Here is a 12500-nt window from a genome sequence, read left to right as displayed (position 1 = left end):
GATACTATATACCGAGTTTCGGGTGAATTGGTCGAAAATTGTGGGAGTAGTAGCATTTTTATTGAATTTCACAAAATTCAAAATGGCGGAAAAACTATCCTGGCGGAAAATGACGTCATAGGGTGCGTTGGATTTGTCTTGGCCCAAGGATTCCAGTGATACCAAGTTTATGAAAATTGGCCAAGCGGTTCAAAAGTTACAAGCAGAAATGTACCTGCAACTTTGACCTGCTGGTGGCGCTAGAGCGTTGGGACTGGGGACCTATAAATCGCTGTGGGTAATGCTGAGACTGTCCCTAATGTGTGTGTGCCAATTTACAGCATTTTCCTGCCTACGGTTCTATGGGCTGCCATAGACTTACAGTCGGAGAAGAATGGTGACTAGATAATAATAATAACAATTAAAGCTGCGAGCAGCCTTGGCGGGCCCTCGCACCTACGGCCCAGGGGGCATGGCACATCGCCCTGCCCTAATACACCCCTACCTGTGAAAAACGGATGAAGTGTAACAATTTTCTGACAGGTATGAGGAAGGAGAAGGCGTCATTGTCTTAGCACTGCTATCTTGTCCTCTTCCCCTCTCTGTATCCCTTTGCATTGCCATTTCAATCATATAGACACATGCAAAATGTTTTAATTTCCACATTTATAGCAATTCATTCGCCTAAAACATGGTGGCACGGCACCTGGTAGCCACTGCAATCATATATATGCCAGCTTCGGACAGGTCTCTGCAGGGGGTTCTATTGAGTCTGACATTTTTGGATTTGTAAATGCACCATACTGAACAACCATGCCATGTAAGTTTTACAAGCAGAAATGGGGACCTGGAAGTTCATTAGGGAAGGCATGGGACAATGAGAATGTGTGTGAAAATTCACAAAAGATTCTTACTATGGGTTGCTGAGATATGACTTCACTTCCTGTTTGGGGGTGTTAGGAGGATTTTGATTGGCTGTCATGGCCAAACCGTAAAAGATGTAATAAAACCCTTTTACAAATCTCTTCAGAGTGCTCCTGAAATCATATGTATCAAGTTTTGAGAAAATCAGACCAAATTTGAAGGATTAGTAGCAAGTTATTGATTTTCACCAAATCCAAAATGGCGGACATTCTGAAAATTCGGATATAATGTCATGGGGTTCGTTGGATTCGTCTTGGCCCAAGGATTTCAACGCTACCACCAGATTTAAAATTGAGCATGCGGTTCAAAAGTTACAGGCAGAAATGTAGCTAAAACTTTGGCCTGCTGTTGGGTGGTGACTTTGAACTTTGAACTGCTGGTGGCGCTAGAGTGTTTGAGCTAGCGACCTGATATTTCTTGTGGGGGGTCATGGGATGGTCAAGGATGTCTGTTACAATTTACAGATGGTTCTGACCATGGGTTCCCAAGATATGACGTCACTTCCTGTTTGGCGCCTTAATCCAAAATGGCGGAAATACTATAATGGTGGATATAATGTCATAGGGTTTGTTGGATTCGGCTTGGCCCAAGGATTACAACTGTACCACTAGATTTAAAATTGAGCGTGCGGTCCAAAAGTTACAGGCAGAAATGTAGCTAAAACTTTGACCAGGTGGTGGCGCTAGAGAGTTTGAGCTAGCGACCTGATTTTTTTTGTGTTGGGTCATGGTATAGATGGACATGTCTGTGACAATTTTCAGAAGATTGTGACAATGGGTTCCCAAGATATGACTTCACTTCCTGTTTGGCGAGTTTTAGGCGAGTTTTATGCCGTTTTTGATTGGCTGTCACGGCCAAACGAAAACATTATCGCAAAATCCACTCGATAAGTTTTGTGTAGCTCAGTCTAGCGATGCTTTATACCGACTTTCAGAACAGTTGATCAAAAATTGAGGGAGGAGTAGCGTTTTTATTGATTTTCACAAAATTCAAAATGGCGGAAAAACTATCCAGGCGGAAAATGACGTCATGGGGTGCGTTGGATTCGTCTCAGCCCAAGGATTCCAGGGATACCAAGTTTTTGAAAATTGGCCCAGCGGTTCAAAAGTTACAAGCAGAAATGTCCCTGAAATTTTGGCCTGCTGGTGGCGCTAGAGGGTTGGGGGTGAGCACCCTTAAATCCGGTTCTGAGTAGCGGCGCACATTTCCGACCACCGTGCCAAATTGCGTACCACCAAATGCTTCTGAGACAAAATGGCGGACCCGAACAACGAGCAAAAAGAAAAAAAATAATAATAATTAAAGCTGCGAGCAGCCTTGGCGGGCCCTCGCACCTACGGCCCAGGGGACATGGCACATCGCCCTGCCCTAATACACCCCTACCTGTGAAAAACGGATGAAGTGTAACAATTTTCTGACAGGTATGAGGAAGGAGAAGGCGTCATTGTCTTAGCACTGCTATCTTGTCCACTTCCCCTCTCTGTATCCCTTTGCATTGCCATTTCAATCATATAGACACATGCAAAATGTTTTAATTTCCACATTTATAGCAATTCATTCGCCTAAAACATGGTGGCACGGCATCTGGTAGCCACTGCAATCATATATATGCCAGCTTCGGACAGGTCTCTGCAGGGGGTTCTATTGAGTCTGACATTTTTGGATTTGTAAATGCGCCATACTGAACAACCATGCCATGTAAGTTTTACAAGCAGAAATGGGGACCTGGAAGTTCTTGTGGGAAGTCATGGGACAATGAGAATGTGTGTGACAATTCACAAAAGATTCTTACTATGGCTTGCTGAGATATGACTTCACTTCCTGTTTGGGGATGTTAGGAGGATTTTGATTGGCTGTCCTGGCCAAACCGTAAAAGATGTAATAAAACCCTTTCACAAATCTCTTCAGAGTGCTCCTGAAATCATATGTATCAAGTTTTGAGAAAATCAGACCGAATTTGAAGGATTAGGACCACGTTATCGATTTTCACCAAATCCAAAATGGCGGACATTCTGAAAATGCGGGTATGATGTCATGGGGTTCGTTGGATTCGTCTTGGCCCAAGGATTTCAACGCTACCACCAGAATTAAAATTGAGCATGCGGTTCAAAAGTTACTGGCAGAAATGTAGCTAAAACTTTGGCCTGCTGTTGGGTGGTGACTTTGAACTTTGAACTGCTGGTGGCGCTAGAGTGTTTGAGCTAGCGACCTGATATTTCTTGTGGGGGGTCATGGGATGGTCAAGGATGTCTGTTACAATTTACAGATGGTTCTGACCATGGGTTCCCAAGATATGACGTCACTTCCTGTATGGCAACTTAATCCAAAATGGCGGACATTCTATAATGGCGGATATGATGTCATAGGGTTCGTTGGATTCGTCTTGGCCCAAGGATTTCAACGCTACCCCTGGATTTAAAATTGAGCGTGCGGTTCAAAAGTTACAGCTAGAAATGTAGCTAAAACTTTGACCTGCTGGTGGCGCTAGAGAGTTTGAGCTAGCGACCTGAATTTTTTTGTGGTCGGTCATGGTATTGACGGAAATGTCTGTGACAATTTACAGAACATTGTGACGATGGGTTCCCAAGATATGACTTCACTTCCTGTTTGGCGAGTTTTAGTCGACTTTTAGGCCGTTTTTGATTGGCTGTCACGGCCATACGAAAAGATTATCGCAAAATCCACTCGATAACTTTTGTGAGGCTCAGTCCAGAGATGCTATATACCGACTTTCAGAACGGTTGATCAAAAATTGCGGGAAAAATAGCGTTTTTATTGATTTTCACAAAATTCAAAATGGCGGGAAAACTATCCTGGCGGAAAATGACGTCATGGGGTGCGTTGGATTCGTCTCGGCCCAAGGATTCCAGGGATACCAAGTTTTTGAAAATTGGCCCAGCGGTTCAAAAGTTACAAGCAGAAATGTCCCTGAAATTTTGGCCTGCTGGTGGCGCTAGAGGGTTGGGGACGAGAACCTATAATTTTGGTTCTGAGTAGCGGTCGCCATGTCCGACCACCGTGCCAAATTGCGTACCACCAAATGTTTCTCAGACAAAATGGCGGACCCGAACAACGAGCAAAAAGAAGAAGAAGAAGAAGCGAAATAATAATAATAATCCGAGCAAGAACAATAGGGCCTCGCACCCTCCGGTGCTCGGGCCCTAAATATAGCTGCAAGCAGCAATGCGGGGCCAAGCAGTAAACTTGCCAAAGTCGCCACGGCAACAGAAGGAACTGCAGCGCCCCCTTTGGCCCAAATCTCGCCAATGTTGGTGTGCATTCCTTGGAGGGGAGTTTGCTCACATGAACCAAGTTTATTTTGAATCCCTTAAAGGGCTGACAAATATAAGCTCACTTCCTGTTACCTGTTGGTGGCGCTAGAGAGTTTGAGCTGGGAATCTAGATTTTTTTGTGGGAGGTCATGGGATTGACTAGTATGTGTGCAAAAAATAGCTAAAAGAATCTGACAAACGGTTGCTGAGATATGACCTCACTTCCTGTTTTGCCACTTTTACGACAATTTTGATTGGCTGTCACCTCCAAACGATAAGAGGTATCAAAAATTCTTTGGATACCCTAATACCTATCAGTCTGAAGATGATGTGTACCTTTTTGCTGGTCATTCTGACAAAAATTGTGTGACAAGTAGCAATTTATTGAATTTTACAAAATTCAAAATGGCGGAATTTCCCTTCTGTGTTTACATAACGTTATATAGTGCGTTGGATTTGGCTTGGCCCAAGGATTCTAGTGATGATAATATATTTTACATTGTGCACATGGTTTAAAAGCTACAGGCAAAAATGTAGCTAAAATTTTGACCTGTTGGTGGCGCTACAGAGTTTGAGCTGGGGGTCTGATTTTTTTTTTCAGTAGGTAACAAGATGGACATCTATGTGTGTAACAAATCCTAGCCGAAACCGACAAAGGGTTGCTGAGATATGACCTCACTTCCTGTTTTGCCACTTTTACAACAATTTTGATTGGCTGTCACGGCTAAACGATAAAAGATATCGAATATTTCTTGAGACCCCATACAAATCTCAGTACAGAGATACATTATACCGAATTTCGGGCGAAATGGTCAAAAATTGCGGGGAAAATAGCATTTTTATTGAATTTTACAAAATTCAAAATGGCGGGAAAACTTTCCAGGCAGAAAATGACGTCATAGGGTGCGTTGGATTCGTCTTGGCCCAAGGATTCCATGGATTCCAGGTTTATGAAAATTGATCCAGCGGTTCAAAACTTACAAGCAGAAATGTACCTGCGACTTTCACCTGCTGGTGGCGCTAGAGTATTGGGGCTGGGGACCTATAACTCGCTGTGGGTAATGTTGATGCTGCCTCAAATATGTGTGCCAAATTACAGCATTTTTCTATGTATGGTTCTATGGGCTACCATAGACTTACAGTGAATTTTACAAAATTCAAAATGGCGGAATTTCCCTTCTGCGTTGACAGAACTTCATATAGTGCGTTGAATTCGGCTTGGCCCAAGGATTCTAGTGATAATAATATATTTTACATCGTGCATATGGTTTAAAAGCTACAGTCAAAAATGTAACTAAAATTTTGACCTGCTGGTGGCGCTACAGAGTCTGAGCTGGGGTTCTGATTTTTTTTGTGGTAGGTCATGGGATGGATTACTATGTGTGTACACAATCCCAACCTAATTCAACAAACAGTTGCTGAGATATGACCTCACTTCCTGTTTCACCACTTTTACGACAATTTTGATTGGCTGTCACGGCAAAACTATAAAAGATATCTAATATTCCTTGAGACCCCATGTGTAGCTCAGTCTAGAGATACTATATACCAAGTTTCGGGCGAATTGGTCAAAAATTGCGGAAAAAATAGCATTTTTATTGAATTTCACAAAATCCAAAATGGCGGGAAAACTATCCTGGCGGAAAATGACGTCATAGAGTGCGTTGGATTCGTCTTGGCTCAAGGATTCCATGGATACCAAGTTTATGAAAATTGGCCCAGCGGTTCAAAAGTTACAAGCAGAAATGTACCTGTGACTTTGACCTGTTGGTGGCGCTAGAGCGTTAGGGCTGGGGATCTATAAATTGCTGTGGGTAATGCTGAACCAGGCCCGAATGTGTGTGCCGATTTACAGCATTTTCCTACGTACGGTTCAATGGGCTGCCATAGACTTGCAGAGGGATAAGAATGGTGCCTAAATAATAATAATGAAGAAAACCTACTAACTCTATAGGGGCCTTCGCCAGCTTCGCTGCTTGGCCCCTAAATATAGCTGCAAGCAGCAATGCGGGGCCAAGCAGTAAACTTGGCAAAGTCGCCACGGCAACAGAAGGAACTGCAGCGCCCCCTTTGGCCCAAATCTCGCCAATGTTGGTGTGCATTCCTTGGAGGGGAGTGTGATCACGTGAACCAAGTTTAGTTTGAATCCGTTGAAGACTTGCCGAGATATGAGCTCACTTCCTGTTACCTGTTGGTGGCGCTAGAGAGTTTGAGCTGGGGATCTGGATTTTTTTGTGGGCGGTCATGGGATGGACTAGTATGTGTGCAAAAAATCCTAATAGCCTCTGACTAACGGTTGCTGAGATATGACCTCACTTCCTGTTTTGCCACCTTTATGACAATTTTGATTGACTGTCATCGGCAAACGATAAGAGGTGTCAAAAATTCTTTAAATACCCTAAAACATATCAGTCCCAAGATGAAGTGTACCCTTTTGCAGGGCATTCTGACCAAAAATGTGGGACAAGTATCATTTTTATTGAATTTCAGAAAATTCAAAATGGCGGATTTGTTTCTTCCGGTTGACATGAAGTCATATAGTGCGTTGGATTTGGCTTGAACCAAGGATTCTAGTGATATAATTATTTTTAAAATTAGGCATATTGTGTAAAAGCCACAGGCAAAAATGTAGCTAAAATTTTGACCTGTTGGTGGCGCTACAGAGTTTGAGCTGGGGGTCTGAATTTTTGTTCAGCAGGTCATGGGATGGACATCTATGTGTGTACAAAATCCCAGCTTAATTCGACAAACGGTTGCCGAGATATCACCTCACTTCCTGTTTTGCCACTTTTACGACAATTTTGATTGGCTGTCACGGCTAAACAATAAAAGATATCCAATATTCCTTCAGACCCCATGTGTAGCTCAGTCCAGAGATACTATATACTGAGATTCGAGCAAATTAGTCAACATTTGTGGGAGAAGTAGCATTTTTATTTAATTTCACAAAATACAAAATGGCGGGAAAACTATCCAGGCAGAAAATGACGTCATAGGGTGCGTTAGATTCGTCTTGGCCCAAGGAGTCCAGGGATACAAAGTTTATGACAATTGGCCCAGCGGTTCAAAAGTTACAAGCAGAACCGTACCTGCAACTTTGACCTGCTGGTGGCGCTAGAGTATTGGGGCTGGGGACCTATAACTCGCTGTGGGTAATGGTGATGCTGCCTCAAATATGTGTGCCAATTTACAGCATTTTCCTATGTACGGTTCTATGGGCTGCCATAGACTTACAGTGAATTTTACAAAATTCAAAATGGCGGAATTTCCCTTCTGCGTTGACATAACGTCATATAGTGCGTTGGATTCGGCTTGGCCCAAGGATTCTAGTGATAATAATATATTTTACATCGTGCATATGGTTTAAAAGCTACAGGCCAAAATGTAGCTAAAATTTTGACCTGCTGGTGGCGCTACAGAGTTTGAGCTGGGGGTCTACATTTTTTTTCAGTAGGTCATGGGATGGACATCTATGTGTGTACAAAATCCTAGCCGAAACCGTCAAAGGGTTGCTGAGATATGACCTCACTTCCTGTTTTGCCACTTTTACGACAATTTTGATTGGCTGTCACGGCTAAACGATAAAAGATATCCAATATTCCTTGAGACCCCATATGAAGCTCAGTACAGAGATATAATATATCGAATTTCGGGCGAAATGGTCAAAAATTGTGGGAGAAGTAGCATTTTTATTGAATTTCACAAAATTCAAAATGGCGGGAAAACTATCCAGGCGGAAAATGACGTCATAGGGTGCGTTGGATTCGTCTTGGCCCAAGGATTCCAGGGATACCAAGTTTATGAAAATTGGCCCAGCGGTTCAAAAGTTACAAGCAGAAATGTACCTCCAACTTTGACCTGCTGGTGGCGCTAGAGCGTTGGGGCTGGGGTCCTATAAATTGCTGTGGGTAATGCTGAGACTGGCCCGAATGTGTGTGCCGATTTACAGCATTTTCCTACCTACGGTTCTATGGGCTGCCATAGACTTGCTAAGGAGAGGAAAGGTGACATAATAATAAGAAAACCAGCTAATACAATAGGGGCCTTCGCCAGCTTCGCTGCTTGGCCCCTAATGAAGAAAACCTACTAACTCTATAGGGGCCTTCGCCAGCTTCGCTGCTTGGCCCCTAACAAGATAGGAGCAGAGATAAGAATTTAAGAGCACTGTGACATTGTTAACGCATAGACAAAAAGGGTCTTAGAGGGTAGGCTATGCCTTTCCCCCCACACATTCTACATGAGGGGTGCTGGTCAGGGCCAGTTTTTCCAAATTCCTCCCATTAAAAGGGCTGAACAACATATTACACATTTATGTCTATATTCACATTCATTACACATTAATTTCTATATGCAGCCCGATGTCTCCTCTGCTGTGTCAATGAAGGCCTGTCACCTAACTCATTACAAAACTCATTGTAAAACAAAGCCTAGGGAGTGTTAGTAAACTCATCCCAACTGTCCCTTCTCTGAAGGTTTTTTATATTGCTCCCAAACCCAAGTTAACTACAACAACTTGACTAGGCTTTTGATCCCTGTCCTCGAAGCACTTGTGGTTTTCTCTATAGGATGTATTTACTCCAGGAGGAAAATGCGAAGGAAATCGTAATTCAAATCGTTTTTAAAGAAAACGGAAATCGGTAAAAAAAAAAAAAGAAAAGTTAATTTTTTTTTTAATTAATTTATTTATTTTATTTTTTTACATTTTCATAAACTATCGCGGCCAAATTTAAACTATGGCGGGCCGCCATAGTTTTCTCAATGTATGGGAAACACTGAGGAGGTTTACCACTTCATGTAGGTTAACTAAGCCTGGTTTATAACTTAACCCTGGTTGTCTCTCCATGTGGTCAAGAGTCTATTCTTTCGCAACTCTGTCACATGAGAGGCAGAAAAATGATTGGTGGAAGTGGTTGATGTACTGGCAGAGGAGATGAAGGAAAGCAGGAGGAATTGCAGGTGACGGCGGAGTTGAAGTTGAATCCAGAGTAGATAGACAGGCTGTCAGGTGCGCTGCATGTCCGATCATAGCCGTGGGCAGGTCCATTCCAGCAGCTTCCACCATGTTTACACCAGCATCAGCCAGTCTAAATGTTTGCTTTGACAACCCTTCTCTCTCTCTCCTTCTCTGTCCTTTTCTCTCTCTCTCTCTCTCTCTCTCTCTCTCTCTCTCTCTCTCTCTCTCTCTCTCTCTCCCCCCTCTCCATCCTCCTCTCTCCCTCCCTCCCCCTCTCTCTCTCTCTCTCTCTCTCTCTCTCTCTCTCTCTCTCTCTCCTCTTCACTTCTCCCTCTTTCATTCCCTCAATCATCTATATCCCTCCGTCTGCACAGTCACTGTAGGCTACTGATGATGAGAAATGAGGTTGTGATGGGATGATGTGTCGGAACATGACGGCGGCTGAAGGACGCCACTTTAGCCTTAGCTGTAATTGAAAGGAGGTGCTGGCGTGTGTGTTTGCGTGCGTGCGTGCGTGTGTGTTACTGTGGTTGCTATAACTACGTGCTGTAACTATACATCTAAATCACTTAGATGCACGTAGTTAGAATCTTTGTTTGGAATGCTGTTTGACAGCCAATCACAATCAAGAACCAGGCACACACAGTTTTAGATAAAGCATTAATTTAATTGTATGCATATCCAATGATTAAATAACATTCTGTTTCTCTTTTGCCTGCCATCCCTTTCTTTCTTTCTTTCTTTTTTCTTTCTTTTTTCTTTCTTTTTTCTTTCTTTCTTTCTTTCTTTCTTTCTTTCTTTCTTTCTTTCTTTCTTTCTTTCTTTCTTTCTTTCTTTCTTTCTTTCTCTCTTTCTCTCTTTCTTCCTCTCTCTCTTTCTTTCTCTCTCTCCCCCTCTCTCTCTCTCCCTCTCCCTCTCTCCGTATATATATCCAGGTCCAGGCTGCGTTGGCCCTCATGTCTCCACAGCTGGTGTCGGCCCAGCAGGTGCAGCAGCTGTTGCAGCAGCAAGTCCTCTCCCCCCCACAGCTGCAGGCATTACTACAGCAGCAGCAAGCCCTACTGCTACAACAGGTACTATAGGACACACACACACACACACACACACACACACACACACACACACACACACACACACACACACACACACACACACACACACACACACACACACACACACACACACACACACACACACACACACACACACACATTACGACAGCAGCAGCAAGGCCTACTGCTACAACAGGTACTGTATGGCACACACACACACACACACACACACACACACACACACACACACACACACACACACACACACACACACACACACTGCTACAACAGCAGCAGCAGGGCCTACTGCTCCAGCAGGTATATCACACACACACACACACACACACACACACACACACACACACACACACACACACACACACACACACACACACACACACACACACACACAGGCTCTACTACAACACACACACACTGCAGCTGGAACACACATGCACATGGGCATACGCATTCACGCACTCCACACGCTGAGGCGCATTTATGGAAACATCAGTAACACCTCTACTCACACAAGCGACTCAAACACGGTCACACCTGCCAAAAACCTGTACTCACGTTTCACCCCCGCCAACACTTTTTACACACACACACACACACACACACACACACAGCCACACACAGCCACACACACCGTGCGCACGTGTAATTGATTAACACCTCAGCGGTAAGTTTAGAATCGAGCCCTCGTCTCGCAGTGCACCAAGCCTACACCTACTGTAGCCTGCTGTTCCCCCTTTGCCTACCGCAAGCCTCTCTGCCACTGCCACAGCTGGGCTGGGGTGAGGGTAGGGGTGGGCGATATGGCAAAAATGTTGTATCACGATTTTTTAACATGAAATCACGATTTCGATATTTTATCACGATCTTCCATCCAAAAAAATAAAAACAACAAAAAATAACTTTCATATACTTGCAATTTGTAATTTGCAGTCAATAAAATGTTTACACACTGATGATACTCTCATAAAGTGTACAATTGGAATACAATAATGTAAAGAATAAAGTGAAGACAACAACACAAGTGAGAAAACGTCACTCTGATACTGATAATAAACATCCTCACTGCAAGACGATCTATACGATTTCTCCACTTTGGCAGATTCGAGACGATATTTTACTCAATATCGCGATTCACGATATAATATCGTCATATCGCCCACCCCTGGGTGAGGGGTTGGCAAGCTGTCAGCTACAGCAGTGTCTCCCAACCAGGGGTATGTGTACCACTAGGGGTACGCGAGCACACCTCAGGGGGTACGTGGAGAAATGTAGCAATAACATATACATGGAGTATCGCCACTTTGGCACTTTGGAGTAGCAGAATAGATATAGAGCAGGCTATTCAAATGGCGGCCCTGGGTCCAGATGCGGGCCTTGGACGGCAAGTTTCTGGCCCCCATAAGCCCCTTAAAATACAGAATCCTTTTTTTGGAATTTAGAGATAAAAGTATGGGTTCCGTATCAAGCTCAAATGGGACACCCCCACCTCAATGAACTGTCAACTGTTCATTGACAGTCGGCAACGATAATACATACGTGTAGTCCGGCCCCTTTACTGGGAGGAATTTGAAAAACTGGCCCTTGTTGACATTTAATTGAATAGCCCTGATACAGACCATGCGTAAGGGGGTACTCTCCATATGACTAACTTTACCTGAAGAAGGTCGGATGACCGAAACGTTAAAGTTTGTTGGTGGAATGGACAGTGTGCGGGACTTCTTTTCACTTGACTGACAACCCGGCTGGGATAACATCCTACGCACCTGCCCAACTACAGAGGTGTGCAAAAGCGTCTTTTTTGAACTCTCCATATGACATCATGGCTTAGGAGGTACGCAGACCAAAAAAGGTTGGGAAACGCTGAGCAAAGTATAGCAGGTTAAGGAGGAGTTGGCATGCCTTCCTATGTACCACAGCTGGGCCTGGGCTTGGGCCGAGCAATGCTTGCCGTAGAATATTTTTGTGAGTCAAGGTTATAGGAGAATCTGATGAAGACAATGGTCGAAACTTAATCTTGGCCGTGGAGCAAGCTTTCAATGGTGGTGTGGGGTAAGCTATCCAACTGCATTAATTGGAAAGTTGATGTTCTGCAATTTCATGTGATATGATATGATATGATATGATATGATATGATATGATACAGTATATGATGTGATATGATGAAACAAGTCATGCAGTTTGGTTGATGGCAACTTTAGGAATTGCTTTAGGGCTTAGCATCTAGCCTATGTAGTAGGATCTGGGCTGTGGAAGCCGAGTTTTGGTTTGGCATCTAGGCTTAGGTTTGGTTTGGTGCGC

At 43.7% G+C, this 12500-nt stretch overlaps 1 protein-coding gene across 2 annotated transcripts in view; it reads left to right on the top strand.

Annotated features, from left to right (window-relative positions):
• The window catches only part of foxp1a (forkhead box P1a), a 74047-nt gene that overhangs the window by 40429 nt on the left and 21118 nt on the right, over window positions 1-12500 (top strand). The window contains exon 4 of one of the 2 annotated variants that reach the window (XM_063208539.1): window positions 10065-10202. In XM_063208539.1, the coding sequence (XP_063064609.1) occupies window positions 10065-10202 (138 nt within the window). Of the gene's footprint in view, window positions 1-10064; window positions 10203-10368; window positions 10378-12500 lie in introns of those variants that run through there. The other variant, XM_063208540.1, reaches the window with a different exon arrangement.

This window comes from Engraulis encrasicolus, chromosome 10, assembly GCF_034702125.1.
Source record: "Engraulis encrasicolus isolate BLACKSEA-1 chromosome 10, IST_EnEncr_1.0, whole genome shotgun sequence".
NCBI lineage: Eukaryota > Metazoa > Chordata > Actinopteri > Clupeiformes > Engraulidae > Engraulis > Engraulis encrasicolus.
Note: the sequence above shows the minus strand (reverse complement) of the source record. Positions and strands in the feature narration are given on the sequence as shown.